Consider the following 18,435-nt stretch of genomic DNA (forward strand, 5'->3'; position numbering starts at 1 on the left):
TACCACCAAAATGGGAATCACAGAGTATCTCACGATGGTATTAACACAATATTTCACTAGCAAGAATTATAGTACCATGAAACAGCGATTGAGGATAATGTATTTGAAGAAAACCATCAAATCTCAATACATCACGACATCTAGGCAACTAAAGCAGATACAACTTACAGAAAGTCTTCATGAACAAGTTAATTTAATATAGAAATAGTACCAGGAACAGAGCAAAGAGGAGCCAATCGTTTAAAACACAAGGTAAAAAATTATTTGTCATTTAGAAAATGTCAACATTATGTCATTTAGACATAATGTTGACGGTTACATGGATGGAAAGTGCGCCACTCTATGTACTTTGACATCGAAAGAAGACAATACAAGCGATTCACGGCTTGCAACGGCAGTGACATAACCAGAATTTGTTCGTAAGTCAGAAACTTCCGTCTATCACAAACCTACGCTAATGCAGTGGTGATAATTATCATGAGTTTGTATCAATCAAATGAAAAACACTGATTATGGTGGTAAATGGGCTTGCCTTCTTGTGCCTCATGATGATGTATTCTTACAACATTCAATCTAGTTTATTGCGCATCGTTCATAACCTTGAAACCATGTACAGTATGTAGGGACCTTTTGTGTATTTATATTGTACTGCAAGAGATACAATACAACAATATGATACATTGTTATATCGATATTCTCTCCCAACCCTACAAGCCACTCTCTCTCTGCGACCTATTGAACAACAGACAAATTTCCTGGTGGGGGATTTTGACATGCCCTCACTGCCATGTGATTGACTGGCGACCAGTCCAGGGTATACACCACCTCTTGCCTAAAGTCCACACTAATGAGGACAAGCGGTATTGCACATTGGATGATTGGATGGATAGACAGACCGTCGCTGGTTTCTTACTGACCAATGGCGAAATAAAGATGCCCTACAAATGTTTACAACCCACGGCTGTGTGAAGTGACTCCTTGTTGACAAAGATGTTTGAACTCATCCTGTGCAATGGTTATGACAGGAAGCCCTCCCGAGGCTGTTGTCACTCTTGGCTTTCGCTCAGATGATGGTCTTAACAAAATGGACAGGCGACTGCAAATGTTCAGAGCACATGCAAACACAGAGCTGTTCTGCAGGGTATTTCCAGTGTCACGTGTCAAAACGGAAACTCTCTTGTGATTTTGTGTTTAAAAAAAATAGGTTCACGAAGGACTGATTAACAGTATATGTAAACAGCATTAATAATGGCTAGAAAAGCAAACCAACCGAGCGAACTCGTGTGCTATTCCACACAAGCGAACAGCCAAGAATAAGGAATCAATCTTCCCTGAAAAAAGAGGCAAGTGAAGACCCTGTTCAAGAGAATCTGCGTGTGTTACATACCCTGTATAAGCCAATTTGCTGTGGCATGGCTAGGCTGCATACTGAGCATGCCCTGCCTCTTATTCCACAGTTGTCTCAGAGCCCCGCCTGATTGCGTAACACGGGTGATGAGCATGTGTGTGTATTTTTTTTTTCCTGGCTCGAGAGCTGACGGGACTCGTGTGCATTCAAAGTGAAGTGTCGTGGCCGTCGTCACGGCCGCAGGCCTGTGGCTGAGACTTGCTATATGTGTGTGCGTGTGTGTGTGTGTGTGTGTGTGTGTGTCCAGGGAGCAAGTCAGCCTTTTAACTGGACACAGAGTGCATGAGTTTGTCCTTCGACAAGCAGTAGTCAGAAAGAGCTACCGCTAAATCGATAACATTTATTTCACTTTCCCAAAATGTTGTTTTTAATTTTATTGAGGAATTTGCAATCTTTTGTGACCTAGGTAGCGAGCCCACTGTTATCCTAGCCAGCTTTGCACTGCGCTTCTTGGCAGCCAATTGCTGAGATCCCTCGCCTGCAATGTCCTTGGCACACTCATTCTTGCAGGACTCAGCTCTAGAGGCAACAGATGGAGGCTTCTGTGATGTTGTAGGATTAAGGCTGTGAATCCTATCCCAGCCATCCCTGTGGCAGCACAGGAGTTTATTGTCTGTGATACTAAGCTCACCGCTGCTACACATTTGGTACCTCAAAAAGCCCGAACCTGCTCAATTTATTCATGAAACATTACAGCGTTGATAAATTCAGACTACATAAAACATTGAAATACTGTACTATGCTAAAGTCATAGTTGTTGTGTTAGCAATGCTATACGAAGAAAATACAGGAATGTTAAAAACACAGACCTCCAATAAATCAACTGTCAACAAATGTAAAAAAAAAACTTTGTGTTTGTCTACCAACGCTAACAGCCAGCAAGATAACAACCTGCGTCGCCTCCTATTGGCCCATGTTAATTTTTTAATATCACGTGCCTACATGGACAGGTGTTAAAGTCTACCGAGATGGGTAAAATCACAGATATGAAGAGACTAGATATGCCAGCAAGCTGTACCTCCCCGGCTTAGCGACATGCCTATGTCGCGGCCACATTGGCAGGGGCAACATTCCCATCAAAGCCAATTGATAGACATTGAAAATAAGTCATAACTGGCTCATTTCTTGACCGATTTTCATGTAATTTACAGTTTTGTCAATGTCAAATCATGTGCTATTAACACAGAACATTTGAAGAAAAGAGCCCAAAAATATTTTTACCTTTCAAATGTTATTCCCAGTTGCCTTGTTGTAATTGTAAGGCATTGTGTTTGTATGCAACTGAATGCAGTTTAATGTGCAGGCATCCTTGTTTTTTGTTTACTAGCTCTCCACACATATGGAATGCATTGACACTTGGCACCCACTAGCTTTGCGTCACCGTAAGCACACAGCTCAAAAATGATGCGTTGGTCCTATCCTATCGTTCATATCTATGGGTAAAATACTAATACATGGTAATATAACAAGAAAGCAAAGTGCTACAGTAGTTCAAGGCTTGACATCATTCCTTGGAGTCAATATTTCAGGGGGCTAATGAGACTAGATGAAATGCTAAAATGCTTACATATGGTATGCGAACATGTACCCAGATTAACATGTACTGTAATCTTTCGTTTGTTGGTCCATCTGGTTCGTTACTTAGTAGGCTACATTCTAGTTCATGAAGTAATATGAACAGACAGACTGCACCATTGGTGGCCGACCGGTTCGCACATCTGCCTCAGAGTTCTAAGGACCCGGGTTCAAATCTGGCCTTGCCTGTGTGGAGTTGGCATGTTCTCCCCGTGCCTGTGTGGGTTTTTTTCCAGATACTCTGGTTTCCTCCCACATAACAAAAACATGCATAGTAGGTAAATTGAAGACTTTGAAATTGAAATTGCCTGTAGGTGTGAATGTGAGTGTGAATGGTTACTTGTTTATATGTGCCCTGCGATTGGCTGGCAACCAGTTCAGGGTGTACCCCGCCTCTCGCACAAAGATAGCTGGGATAGGCTCCAGCACGCCCACAACCAAAGTGAGGATAAACGGTACGTAAAATGGATGGAGAGTGCACCATTATAATCCAGGCGTCTGGATAATTCCAGTAATAGCACTTGTGGATTTTCTGGCAAAACGAGGCTAACTATGGACGCTTATGGGATAAGGTGTCCCTCAATGGACAGGTCCTGATCAGGTCCTGATCTCTACAATGGACACAATTCTAAGAAGCTAACATTTGGTATGCTAACATACAGTATAGCAAGATAGCAACCTGAGTACAAAAACACGCTAACGTCAATCAAGAATATTCATTCCTTGGAGTGAGGCACAAAACTAATGAGACCGGATGAAATGCTAAAATGCTAACATGGTGTTCTAACATGTACCCAGATATCAAACTAACCATATATATTTTATTCATTAAGTAGGCCACTTCCTGGTTCATGGAGGAAGACAAACAGTCACTAAAGATGCCGTTATGATTCAGGGAGATAAACAATTCCAATAATACCATAAAAGCCCTAAACAGAAATAGAAGAAATCGTTTTATACTAACTGTCTGCTGTGATCAAGGTCATTGACAAAAATAAAGCTAGTGCTGGCCTAAGACTTTTGGCCAGTCCTGCCAATCATCACAAGCAAATCAGATTGAAAGCTGCCAACTGAGGATTTAATTTAACTGTCTCTCAGTCATCCAATGACATCCTCATGCGCATCCTCTTCTCTGACAGCTATGACCTCGGCCCTCCTCAAACGTCCACGCTCTTTATGACCGCCTGGCACAAACAGTTTAATAATCACAAGAGTGTGAAATTGAGGTTTCTGCTGGTTTGGCGCCACTTCGAACAGTTGTCCCTGCACCGTCACTCGTTGGCATAATACAGGGCAGGGATAAGGCGCAAATGAGCTTGGCCACTCCTCCGCTCAGGGCAGCACGTGGGCTCCATAATTAGAGTGGGGGTGATGTCACCAAAGAGCTTAGACCCCCCTCTTGCTCCATTATCCATGTGCAACTGAAAAAAATGGTCACTCAGGGTCTTATCCCGCTTAATTGCATGGAAGGAATTATTGTAATTTTGGTGGATTAGCAGCAGAGTAGTTCTCCTCTCACCGAGAAAAAAGTCAAATGAAGAGTCTCACCTCTTCTATTGGCAGATTGTTGTGACTTGGCGCTTGATCTCAGTGCTTTTTCTAACCCCGGTTTTGAATTGACATTATCCCAAAGGCTTTATTTCAAAGGCTTTCCATCTTTCTGATGAAAATAAAAAGGGTAACTAAGTATAAAATAGTGTTAAACCGTCCTGCGATTCGCTGGTGAACCATTGCCGGGCGTTACCTGCCTCTTGCCTGTCAACTGGAATAGGCTCCAGCTCACCCACAACACTAACAAGGACAAGTGCTGTTAAACATCATTTGGGGTCTATCGAGACACCTTTTTTTTTTTTTTTTTTTTTGCTAAGACATTATAGAGTTGAAATACACTGGAGCCCCCAAAGTCGAACACAGTCTGTTCTGTGACGCTAGTTGCTTTACAAATAAATATTTAAAAATCCATAGCATAAAATACATTAATTTGTTCCAGAGTCAAACTGTCACAATAATGAAGCCTACATGAACTCTGCCAGTGATTTTCAATACAATACTTTTCCTATTCTGTCATACACAATGTAAAATAAAACTAAAATGAAATGAAATCTAGTCACGCTTTGAACGCGTAGTTGAGAGGAAATAGGAAGGTGTAGGAAGGTGTTAGCAGAATGATATTGCCACCTCGTGGCCCTTCATCGGTATTGCAGGAATGAACTAGCTTGAGTTTTGTGTTTCCTTCATCGGTCTATGCCTTGGTCGTTAACATGGGTGGTTGAGAATTAGGAAAAGTGTAGTACAAATTCTAGTACAAAAGGGTTCTCCTGTCATTTGCATGCTAGTCATTAGCCGTTATGGTATTAGCTATTTGCTATTTATGTTAGCATATGCTTGGTAAAAGCTTGCACGAAATCTACAATGTATTTTTAAACTTTTTGTATTACCAGGACACTTATCCACACACTGTATTATACCTTGCTCTTCTTCTTCTGTCACATGTTGCCTTCAGTTTAGCTCCGTTAACAATCTATTTCTATGTGTTATCGTAGCAAAACCTGTTATCACCGGCCATAAACGAAGTGAAAATAAAAATGAGGGGGAAAATGCTATGCTTTACTGCAAGTCAGTCGGGTATCCACATCCCACCTGGACATGGCGTAAACTGGAAGGGACCTCCGCCACAGTAAGATAATTGGATTGATATTAACAAATAAACTTAAATATAATGTATTTTTGACATGAATTAAGACCTTTAACCATTTCAGGACATTGACAACTCCACTGGACGCTTCTTCATAACCAGTCGAGACAACTACACAGAGATGAACATCATAAACTTGGATATAAATACAGATCCTGGGAAGTACGAGTGCAATGCGACCAACGTTATCGGGACCACCGCAGAAATCACCATTCTGCGGGTGAGAAGCCATCTCGCACCGCTCTGGCCGTTCCTGGGAGTGCTCGCAGAAATCATCATCCTCGTAGTAATCATCGTCGTATATGAGAAACGCAAGAGGCCAGATGACATTATTGACGGTAGGAGAATCTAAACTGTTTCTGACTGTCAGATGTATATGTTTATTGTATTTATTTGCCATGTTTGTGTGTTTGCAATAAGAAAGACAAATGTAAAAGCAATGCCCTGTACAACATAGGAGTGGGAATCAAGGAGTAACATGTGATCTAATGTGATAACGTCACAATACTGCGATTATGTGATAAGCGATGTATTACGATTACAAAATATAAGAAGAGCTCTTTTCCAACGTAAAATAAGCCAAATTCAAAAATGATTGATCTTGCTCTGCCATTCATGTACAGATTATTAACTTTCATTGAACATGTTCAAACTAAGGCCAATTAATTGTTTTAACAGGTCAAAATTCAGGTTTGTCAGATTTGTAAATAAATGTCCTATTTGTCACAATAATGAAAATGGATAAGTGGTACAGAAAATGGATGGATGGATTTCTAGCATTTTGGAAAATGCAAATAACTGACTAAAGAGTGGAAAATGTATTTTAAAAGAGGTCTTTATTTGCAGGTATAGGAAAACATTTTACGAAAATACATTTCCATTTTCCATAATAATAGGACGATGAAACGATGACATATCCAATTAATGTCTTTTTTCTTCATAGAGACCCTTTCCAAAAAAAATTTATATCCTGGAAAAGGATTTATTTCCATAATTCCATTCAAAAAATTAAACATTCATAGATTATAGATTCAGGGCCCACAATTTAAACAAATTCAAGTATTTATTAGTTTATTTTTACATAATTTGGGCTTCCAGCTCATAAAAACCACAAAATCAGGAATTCAGAAAATTTGAAAACTATGAAGAAATTAACATTTACATCTGTTTTTGTAAAAAAAAAAAAAAAAAAAAAAAAAAAAAAAAAAAAGAAATTAGGCTCGCATTAGATCAATAAAAACATGGGACTTTCGAAATGATTTGTTAATCCTCAATACTTGGTTGGGAATCCCTTTGCGCCGTGGCATTGAGCCAATTAGCCTGTGGCATTGCCCAGGAGTTATGGAAGCCCAGATTTGCTTGATGCTTGCTTTCAGTTCTTCTTTGTTTGCGGGTCTGGTGTCCCTCATTTTCCTCTTGACAATACCCCATATATTTTCAATGGGCTTGAGATCCGGCACGTTGGCTGGCCAGTCAAGAACTGTGATGGCATGGGTATCAAAGCAGGTTTTGGTGCTTCTGGCGGTATGGGCAAGGGCCAGGTCCTGCTGGAAGATGAAATCTGCATCTCCAGACAGATCCTCAGCAGAAGGAATCATGAAGTCCTCTCAAACATGCTGGTAGACTGTTGCGGTGACCTTGGATTTAAGAACGCAGAGTTTACCAACACCTACACTGGACATTGCACCGCAAATCATGACTGACTATGGATAGTTCAGACTGGACTTCAAGCAGCAGGGTTCTGTTCTTCACCCGCTTCCTCCAAACCCTTGGACTTTGATTCCCAAATGAAAGGCAGACTTTACATCAGAAAAGAGGACCTTGGACTACCGTCCAACAGTCCAGTCCTTCTTCTCCTTGGCCCAGTTGAGATGCTTTCTCCATTGGCTAAGGCTCAGAAGTGGCTTGACCCGAGGAACCCGACAGTTGTAGCCTATCTCCCAGATGGGTCTGAATGTGGTGGTTTTTGAAGCTGTGACTCCCACCTCATTCCACTCTTTCTGAGTGCTAGATTCTTGAATCTTTTGTTGGATAATCGGTCATCTCTTTTGCTGGTGCATCTTCTCCTGCCACATTTTGTCCTTCCGCTAGACTTTCCATTGATATGCTTGGACACAACACTCTGTGAACAGCCAGCCTCCTTAGCTATGAGGTTTTGTGGCTTGCCCATCCTATAGAGGGTAACAATGATGATCTTCTGGCGAGTTGTCAAGTCTGCAGTCTTCCCCATATTGAACCCAACTGAGACAATTAAACCAAACTGAAGCAATTTAATTACATCTGGGGAAACCTGTGCAGGTGCTTTGAGGTTATTAGATAATTAGTGTGTGACACTTAGTTTAAAACATTTATGGCCTGCAAAATTTGGGCTGATTTCTTCACAGTGTTCCAATTTTTTGAATGCCAGACTTTGTGGGATGTATGAGCTGGAAACCCAAATTATGTAAAAATAATCAAATAAATACTTGAAATTGTTTAAATTGTGGGCCCTGAATCTATAAAAGTTTAACGTTTTGAATGGAATTATGGAAATAAACTTTTCCATGATATGTATTTTTTTTGGAAAGGGCATGTATTAAATAAAAACACACAAGTGACAGTGATTAGATTTAGCATCAGACGCACTGTAAGCTTATCTGTTTACTGGTATGTTTGTATTTAATGCATTTGATGTTTTTAAATGTTTACGGTTTATGAAAATTCAGAAAGCAAAGTTTTTCTCGACTTTAACTGATAGAAAGCGTAGTTCGACAAGGTAATAAAGTTAGCAGTGACTTACTGCTTTTTTTACATTGAATTCTGCAGGGTTAAAACATTCAGTTTTACAAGAACAATTGCGGAAAAAAAAGAAAAAAAAAAAAAAAAGAAATGACACCAGTTAGCCAATCGGCTTTATTCTTGCTGGTGTTAATTTTCTTAGGTAGTTGACAAAACATAGTGAACAGAGCTGCTAGAAACGTAATTTAAAACAGCATACTTAAATAGTTTCATTGTTCACTTAGGTACACAATATTGAAAGATCAACAGAGCCAAATCAAAATTCAAACTTGTCTTTGTGGGTGCAGCTGCAAACACAGTGAATTGATCATGTACATTGTGTGATATCGATGCAGAATTGCATCATATTTCATCATTCCCCAAATATGAATATGAGAAGGGTACACACATACTGATTTTGAACATCTTAACCGATTTTTTAAAAGGTGAGCAATTCATATTGATTGTACACATAACGATTTGCCATTGTTAACACATTTAGTATTTACGATTGTTGGCCCAGACTGTTTACCAAGCAGATTGGGGAGGACACATTATTATTTTTTTCCTTCACTCTTAACACACCCCACCCCACACAATAGTTCCTCAGGACACAATCTTGAGGAGGCATTCGAAAAGTGAGCCTTTGCTGATTTAAATCGTAAGGGGGAAAATGCTCAAATTTGTACCGATTGTCGGTATGTGTGTACCCCACTTAAGTATCCGTTGTGATCAGCTGACTGTGTCGAAAGGGAACAGGAAGTGTATTGCCTCACGTAATCCCCATGATAGACGCATGTAAATATGACCTTTATGAATTCACATTAGGTAAACAATAGGAGAACTAACCTTCTGAGGAGCAGCTGTTCCTTTGACTGACAGCAGTTGTAACAATGGTGTTGATAATATGATGTGTAACTGAATTGGTTTCTATACTGAATTGGTTACTATTCTTCCCTCCTCCTTCTTTCCAAACGGCGCCATAATCTAAATGGGTGGTAAGTGAGATATTCTGCATGATAAAGATGTCTTTTATCAGTTATTTTAACAAGCCTACTGTCCATTGCTCCAAAAACTCAAGTGTGAATTTGGCACTGTAGCGTAGTGTTCGTTAAATATGTGAGCTATTGCCAGAGATTCAATACTCCTCAAACGATGTAATATTAGGTTATGTGAGTGCTTCGGCGGACAAACAAAAACATGCTTTGCATGCACCCCCTCGCGATAATTTTTTGAGCCTTCTGCGGAGCCACATCGCACAAACTCGGTATCGAGCGTGGGTGGACACACTGTAAACAAGCAGGTAAACAACGCCTGCGAAAACAACTTTGTATGAACATGCTCTTCACTGCAGCAAAAAGCTACAGGCAACCATTTTATAGGGTGAGACCGAACACTATGTCTTATTTATCTAAATGAAATGTGATTTTTAAAAAAATACCAAGGGAAGCTGAAGAAAAAAAAAATTGAGAACTGATTTGAAATTCAAATAATCTTTCTCAATGTATTAAACCACATTGTGCCTATACAACTGTCTTATGCTTGTGGTGGAGCCCAAATCCCGAGGAAGACATGAGCGCTCGAAAATGTCTTGAAACCCCAAAGGCATCCCCGAGTCAACAAAGGTTACATCTAACCTTTACGACTGCAATTTTATCATCTTCAAAATACAACATACAATGACGGCCCCACTTATGTACTAAATCAGAACTGCGACAGGCCCTGCTGTCATTATAGATCAGAGCGGGGCAACCAAACACTCATACAGCCCAAACAAAGCTTCAGGGTACATCTTGCTTTTGTTGTTATAAAGCAAACATAGAAGATTTACTCAGGCAAATGTGTAAGGAATATTAAACAGCTATATTTTGGTTAGACTTAGGGTGTTTCTCTTTTCTTATTGCAATAAATACACCAAACCAAACCGGTTGGAGTTTGCTGTAAAACTAAACACACAAGAAAAATAATTTGTGTTCCCTTGTTATACTGCGGTTCACCTATTGCGAATTCAGTGCATTTTTTTTCATATTCATTCATTTTACTCTCCGTACCGCTTATCCTCACTAGGGTCGTGGGCGTGCTGGAGCCTATCCCAGCTATCTGCGGGTGAGAGGCGGGGTACGCCCTGAACTGGTTGCCAGCCAATTGCAGAGCACTTACCTGTATAATCAAACAACCGTTCGCCCTCACATTCACACCTACGGGCAATTTAGAGTCTTCAATTCACCTACCATGCATGCTTTTGGATGTGGGAGGAAACCGGAGTACCTGGAGAAAACCCACGGAGGCGCAGAGAGAACATGCAAACTCCACACAGGCGAGGCTGGAACTGTGAGGCAGATGTGCTAACCAGTCGGTCACCGTGCCGCCCTTTCATATTCATATGGCCCATAATTCATATTTCACAGGAATTGGAGTGGATGCTGTATTTTTTTTGTGGTAAGATAAGCACTTCCTAACCTAAAACATTAAAACTGTCAAAAATAAAATAATAATAAATCAAAACTAAAGGAAAAAAATCATTAAAACAGATATTAAAAGGAATAAAATGTACATTGTGTACAGCACTAAGGTGCATTTAAGAGTTTAAAAGGTGTTTCAGGTATATGGAAAGTGTTTATAAGAGTATGGTGGAGGTTAATAGGATTTTGAGGAAGATTTTTAAGAGTCTGAGGAGGTTCATTGAAGCTTTAAAATATGCAGAAATAATACCCCCAAAATTTGTGGTGGCTACTTCACAGATTTCATCTATTGCGGGGGTGGTCCAGAACCCCCACTTCCCCACAATAAATGAGGAATTACTGTACACATATTGGATATTTAAACATGAGACATAGTTCATTTTCGAAGCATCACCACCTCAATGCTATCGGTCAATGGAAAACCATATCGAATGGCTGGCAAAAAAATTCCATTTGATCAATTTACCTTCAAATAACGAATATTCACACACAAACGCTGTAGTAACACATACAGACAGGTAATATAACAATACTCACAGGCTTACTGTATATTCTTCCTAATATAGGAAAACGAAGTTAAAGTTAGATCCAGACATTCTTCTTGTATTCTTTTTATCTTAATGTAAATGCGTATCTCCGTGTGCACTGCACTGCCCCTAAGAGGCAAAGGAGCACACAGCAGGAACAGCAGGTATTTATTTTTATTTAGCTTTTTTATTGCAATTTTGTTAAATATATAATTGTTCTACTTGTTACTTATTTATTTTCTGGTTGTTCTATTAAGTTATATTTAAAGTTGTGCTTTTGAAATCAATGAATAATCGTGTTTATTAATCATGCTTTAAATACCAATCAAAATAAACGTGATTATTATTTGTTCCATAATCTCCCAGTCCTACGGTGCGGTTTGACTCTCAAACAGAAAACATTTCTATTATTTATTATCGGAAACATTTTGAAATCTAAACAAAATAGAGGTCCACCCCAGCTTCCAAAAACAGATTGTCTGGCCTCAGAAGTTCCACTGTATTAGACCAGATAATGCTTAATGTGTACAATGTGGATTTACTTAGATGAATGCACATTATTTGGTGTTAAGTATAGTGCAAATTGAATCATCACTGCATCTAGATTTTATAGAAAAGAAAATATTTTAAACAAGACACTTTGACTTTTTGATATTCAAGTGGTGGCCTTAAAATCTTCCAAATCTTTCAGGCAAAGAAACTCGCTTTACGAGTATAAAACATGTTACAGCTACTCTATTCACTTGACAACAGCCAATAATAGCCACCCAATCAATAGCTTACAAATAAAATGCTATTTATCTATGATCTATTTTTAAGTAGTATTTTCTTCTCTGAAAATAACACGAGTGTTGCAGTCCACCACCTTCTGCTATCATCTTGGGACAAACAACAAAGTAATAATAAAACTCTTTAGTAAAGTAAAACATCTCGTGTATCAGTGCATACACAGCTCAAGTGTGTGCATGGCCTCCAGTTGGTTTCATCCACTGGAAAAATGAAGCGATTAAGGTGGATTATATTTGCTATGTCTATTCCATTCAAATCAAAGGTGAGGACTCTCAACTCACGAGGCACAGCCTCACTAAAATCTCCTTTTAGCATCCCAGATTCCTGCCGGTTTTGGCCCCCCGTCTCCGTGCATTATGACTTGCTGTAAACACTTTTCATGCTCCATAGTTGAGGGCTCTGAGGCAGAGGCTCCCATATCTACTCTGTGTTTCAAATTTAGTTGCTTGAGATTTTTACTGTGTGATCATTTTTGCCCCCCACCCAAAAAAAAAAGCATTCTTAGTGAGATAACATGCAATTCAAACAAAAGTGATTATGTTGTTCTCACTGTCACACAGTAAAAATCTATTATTTGTCATGTGCTTGCAGAGGCAGTATAGTAAACACAGCTTGTGTGGGTTATGCATAGGAGGTGAGAAAATGGTGGCATATGCAGAAAGACGTCCTGCCGCAATCGATCGCAGCGCCATGTCTGATGACTAACAATATGACTGATGTCCTATTCTGCTTCATATTAATGCCATGGAATGCTGCTATAACGCTGGTGATCTGCGACTTTGTAACTGCATGTGGCTGCTTAGTTGACACATTTGCATCTGTATGCCAAACACCAACCAGCTCTTCAAGGGCACCAAATGAAACGATACCCACTTAAGCCTTGTTTCCACCAAGTTATACGGTTCAATTCGGTACAAATTTGACAAAATTTGCTCAATTGGCTTGGCACAATAAACGATCAATTAAACAATGGGAATTGAGGAGTAGCTCAATACGATACGATAACATCGCAATGCAGCGACTGTGAGCTAAACAAAGTATTACAAAGTAATCTACGATATTATTTATAGTTATTATAATTCAGTAACCTATATTAGTAGTTTAAACTGTAAATACTGTGCTGTGAAAAAGTATTTGCCCCCTTCTCAAATTATATTTTTGCAGTTTCCCCACTTTAATGTTTAAGATCAAGCAAATGTAAATATCAGAGAACGATAACACAAATAAACATACAATGCTGTTTTTAAATGATGGTTTTATTTATTAAGAAAAAAAGAATATTCAATGCTACTTAGCCCCCCAAACACAGTTTTTAGTTCATTTTCACTGAATACACCCAAGCCTGATTACCTGAGGTCCAGACCTGTTCAATCAAGAAATCACTTGAACCTGTTTGACAAAATGAAGTCACAATAAAATGCCTGGATCCAAAGAAGTTCAAGAACAGACGAGAAATTAACTGACACAATTTCTAAAGCTTTGGGATTCCAGCGAACTACGGTGAGAGCCAAGGGTTACAAATCTATTTCTAAAGCTTTAGGATACCAGCGAACTACAGTGAGAGCCATTATGCACAAATTGAGAAAGCATGGAAGAGTGGTGAGCCTTCCCAGGAATGACACAAATTCATAATTACCCCAAGAGCACAGCGAAGACTCATCCAGGAGTTCAACAAAATAATCGATGACAAGTTCTAAAAAACTGCAGGGCTCCCTTGCCTCAGTTAAGGTTGGTGTTTATGACCCAACAATAAGGAAAAAACTAAAAAAAAAAATTACATTCATGGCAGAGTTCAAAGGCGAAAACCATTGTTAACCAAAAATAACAATAAAGGGTCATCTTCATTTTGTCACCCAAAAAAAAAAAAAAAACATCTGACTGATCCCCAAGACTTTTTGGAGACTATTCTATGGACTAACGAGACAAAAGTTGAACTTTTTAGAAGGTGTGTTTCTCGATACATCTGGAGTAAGTGCAACACAGAATTTCAGAAAAAGAACATTACACCAACAGTCAAATGTGGTGGTAGTGTGATGGTCTAAGGCTGCTTTGCTCCTTCAGGACCTGGACGACTTGCTGTGATTAATTAATTCCATTAATTCTGCTCTTTACCAGACAATCCTGAAGGAGAATGTTCAGCCGTCATTTCGTGACCTCAATCTGAAGTGCATTTCGTTTCTGCGGCAGGAAAATCCTCCAAAACACACCAGCAAGTCGTTTGAATGGCTTTTTTTTTTTTTAAAAAGAAGGTTTTGGAGTGGCCTCGTCAAAGTCTGGACTTGAATACGACTGAAATGCTGTGGCATGACCTTAAAAAGGGCAGTTTATGCTTTATCTCCACAGAGATGTGAAAGACTCGTTCCCAGTTACAGAAAACGCTTGATTTCAGTTGTAGCTGCTGAGGGTGGCTCAACCAGTTATTAGGTTCTGGAGTCCTTTACTTTTTCACACAGGGCCAGGTAATTTTGAATCTTGTTTTTTCCCCCGTAATGAATCAAATCACCATTTAAAAACTGCATTTTATGTTTACTTGGGTTATCTTTGATATTTACATTTGTTTGCTGGTGTTAAACATTAAAAAATAAATAAATAGAATTTGAGAAAGGGGCCAATACTTTTGCACAGCACTGTATACCACAAAGTATGATCCCAAAACACTTTAATATGATTTCAAACTCTAACAAACTTACACTTAAAAATAAATGGATTACAAATGATATTTTGTAGAATAAAACACACGTATATCACCTTCCAAAATAATTTTTAAGCAATAACTAGACTTCTGTTGTTTGCTAGCTTGAACTTTCTTAATAGCCACTTGCCATAGTAAATACATACACGTGGAAAAGACTCTCCATAACTTACCTAACAACCTAGGCTAAACCTAGCTCCTCCCCGACATCTTGATCTGTCGAGCTGTATAACTCCCTAGACATTAACTACGATTTTCCTAGTAGCCAAGGCTTTAGTGGCATCTTGTGAAATTTTAGGGGTTACAATAACTCCAGAAAAAAAAACTCATTGTTATGAATAGGTGAGTTTTTTTAGCGATTAGTTAAGGATAGGTTCTGCAAAAAAAAAAAAAAAAAAAACCAAGGCAAATATGTGAATAGTGAACGAGTAGATGAGGGTTCACTGTATTCTTTTGTTGCGGTATCATCCGCAGTGGTACGTTTCAGTAAACAGGATTCTGTTCGTTGACTGGTTGACAGAGAAATGGCAGCTTTCTTTCATGTTACAATGAAATTAACAGAATGGGAAGAAAACAAAAACTCTAATAAAAAATGCTGCGGATTATGAAGTCCTATTTATTGTTTCCAGGTAAGCTTCACTGCACCACGCCGTTTATTGTCTTAACTCAATTATTGTCTTGGTGGAATGCCATGATGTCATAATATTTGAGTAGCCTACGCAGCTTTCGCCATTGCTAGCTGAAAAACACAAGCCTGATTCGGTTTTACCGATCTGAATTGTACCATTGGTGGAAATGTGGCTTTTTGTATCAGTTCTCTTTTCTACGATGTTTCTCAATGTAATGTTGACATTCCGGCGTTTAAAAAAAAAAAAATTATAATAATAATAATGCACTGCTCATTGAATGAATGTATGACTATTCTCATTTAAATTATTTATTATTATGAATGAATAACAAATCAGCAGTAAATGCAGAGATTCTCACTATGTCGTGCTTTAGGGAAATAATAAAATGACTATGATGCTACGGAAAGCACAAAAAAGATTCATGCTATCATGCCAAATCGATCACAATGGGTCATCTGTGTATTGTTTTATTAGGGCCTTTTCAAAAAAAATCACTGTGATATTGCTGGGTGTAATTAAAAGGCGGTTTCAAATGAGCCATTTGTAAGCCTCCTACACGTATGCTCTGTCTGACAATGAATAGAAACTAAAAAAAAAAAAAAAATTTGATTTGTGGTAGCTTTTGTGGAGCCAACGCAGTGTTGTCAAATTCCACTATTCAAATGATATGTCACTCCTGGCTGTTTTACCACGCTAATATAGTCCTGCAGCTTTCCAAGAAGCCTCATTTTCAAATGTATCCTATGAATTTGACACAGTCTACGCATAAAACGCCGCTGACTTATCACGAGTGCAGGGTTGTGTCACACCACCATTCAAAGCAATCTGTTCTCTCAGCAAACGTTCAGCTTGAATGATTCGGTGACCTATATTGAGGAACTTTGGAGGGTCTCTAACTCTATTTTTTTTTCTTTTTTTATGCCTCAGTGAAATAGCTACCTGTGCAAAGTTGCTGTGCTAGATTTGACATCTTTGATTACCCTTATCTCACGTTTGTCTCCTGTGTTTGTTTTTCATCGCCCGTTCTCCACTTCGTAGATGATGAGCCAGTTGGACCAATGTAAGTTAGCAGATCTACACACATACAGTATTTCCTCAAACAGTGGCCATCCCTCAAATAAATGCCATGGCCCAATTAGCCTGATGCGTCACACACAAGACAAGTAAATGCCTTCCTCAGAATGAAGCCTTCCTTTTCCCCATCCAGAAGAAAAAATATTAGTAACTGAAATTAAATATGGTTTACATGTGGACAACTGCTGAGCCCACTTGAACTCTGTTGCTAACCAAAACCACTGCTCCAAAGCCTCTCTCGGATGAGTTTTAGTGTGGATTCTTATTGCAAAAAAAAAAAAAAAAAAAAATTTCCCTGTGCAGTATTAAAGATGATCTTACTTAAGATCCGACGTGGTCACGTTGCAAAGTTGTGCACGTCCATGTTTACATTCCAGGGGCTGCCTAATCTGCTTTATTTGCTGCCACGTTGCTGCATTTCTTTGAATTTTGTTTTAAAATCCACTTTCAAAGAAACCCCCCTTTCGCATCAAGAAGACATTAACTAATAAATATAATTGACTCGGTTCATAGACACTATGGTTCACATGGGGACAAAAAGTTACCTGCCGAGCCCATTTGAACTCTCTTGCTAACCAAAACAGCAGAACCAAAACACATAAACAGTCTCTCGGATTACTTAAAGTGTGGCATTTTATCCCACGTTCTAAACAAGTTCAATGACTAGTATTAAACGTGATCTGTGAACCTGGGGCCTTAGCCGATGATATTTTACCTAACGTGGTCGCTCGGCAATGTGTGCGTCATGTTCATGTTTCGGAGCCTGGCCATTCTGCCTTGCTTCTTGACACTTTCCAGCATTTCTCCATAATAGTCCTTTTTATTTTACTTTAAACTCCATCTTCATATAGACGCCTCCCTTCCTCTGTTGCAGATGTAAACACAAACACATGTAAACAGTCACTCAGATGAATTAGTGTGGAGTCCACACTGAGCCACATGTTCAAAACAAGTTCCCTACTCAGTATTAAAGAGTGGAGAGGGCATCTTAGCTAATTGGATATAACCTAACATGTTCGGACTACAATATTTTTGTTCCAGGGCGCTGCCCAGTCTGCCTTGCTACTTGTGTCTTCGCTGCATTTCTCCATAAGTGTTTTATACTTTATGTATTTTGCTCAACTTTCAGATAGACACCTCCTTTTTTCCAACAGGAAGGAAAACTTATCGTATTCGTAATTAACTCAATTCATAGACAGTTTACACATAGAAAAGGTTAACTGACGCCCACGTGAACACTATTACTAGTCCAAACAGTATCACTGAAGCACATAAAGACTCTCAGTATGGAATCTCAATGCATTCTGTCAACGAGTGCCCTGCTAATTATTAAAGCTGATCTTTCATTAAGTGGTGACAGCGTCGCTGCTACAGTAAGTGCTCGGTTCGCAATGTTGTGTCCAAGGGGGCTGCCCTTTCCGCCTCAGTTCTTGCCCTTTTTTCTGCAGTTCTCTGCCTTTATATTTTTGCTTTAAAGACCACTTTATCTTGACGTACATTCAAATAAACCTTTAGCATTGTTTAAACTCATTTTAAAAAATGCTAAAAAAATGTCCCTCTATCGATGCCTCCCCCATGTGCAACCCTGGGCCATTATTTGTGGAAAGACAGTAATTCAAATTGTGATTTCACCTACTTTTACCTTCATATTTTCTAAACCCCACCTCCTTCTTTCATAGGAAAACCATTTCTACAAACAACCACAAAGACAAAAACGTCCGCCAAAGGAACACGAAGTAAGTAATCGACTCAAGTAAGACACTGTGGAGAGACACTGTGATGGCGGGTGCTAAATATAGAACGCGCTGCCAAGGATTATCCGTGGTC

At 39.1% G+C, this 18,435-nt stretch overlaps 1 protein-coding gene across 1 annotated transcript in view; it reads left to right on the top strand.

Annotated features, from left to right (window-relative positions):
• Positions 1–18,435, top strand: part of nptnb (neuroplastin b) — a 48,866-nt gene that overhangs the window by 29,301 nt on the left and 1,130 nt on the right. Inside the window, exons 5-8 of the mRNA XM_061668657.1 lie at positions 5,527–5,660; positions 5,743–6,016; positions 16,573–16,594; positions 18,288–18,344. Of these exons, the coding sequence (XP_061524641.1) occupies positions 5,527–5,660; positions 5,743–6,016; positions 16,573–16,594; positions 18,288–18,344 (487 nt within the window). The remainder of the gene's footprint in view (positions 1–5,526; positions 5,661–5,742; positions 6,017–16,572; positions 16,595–18,287; positions 18,345–18,435) is intronic.

The sequence above is a fragment of the Phycodurus eques genome, chromosome 2 (genome assembly GCF_024500275.1).
Source record: "Phycodurus eques isolate BA_2022a chromosome 2, UOR_Pequ_1.1, whole genome shotgun sequence".
NCBI classification, from domain to species: Eukaryota; Metazoa; Chordata; class Actinopteri; order Syngnathiformes; family Syngnathidae; genus Phycodurus; species Phycodurus eques.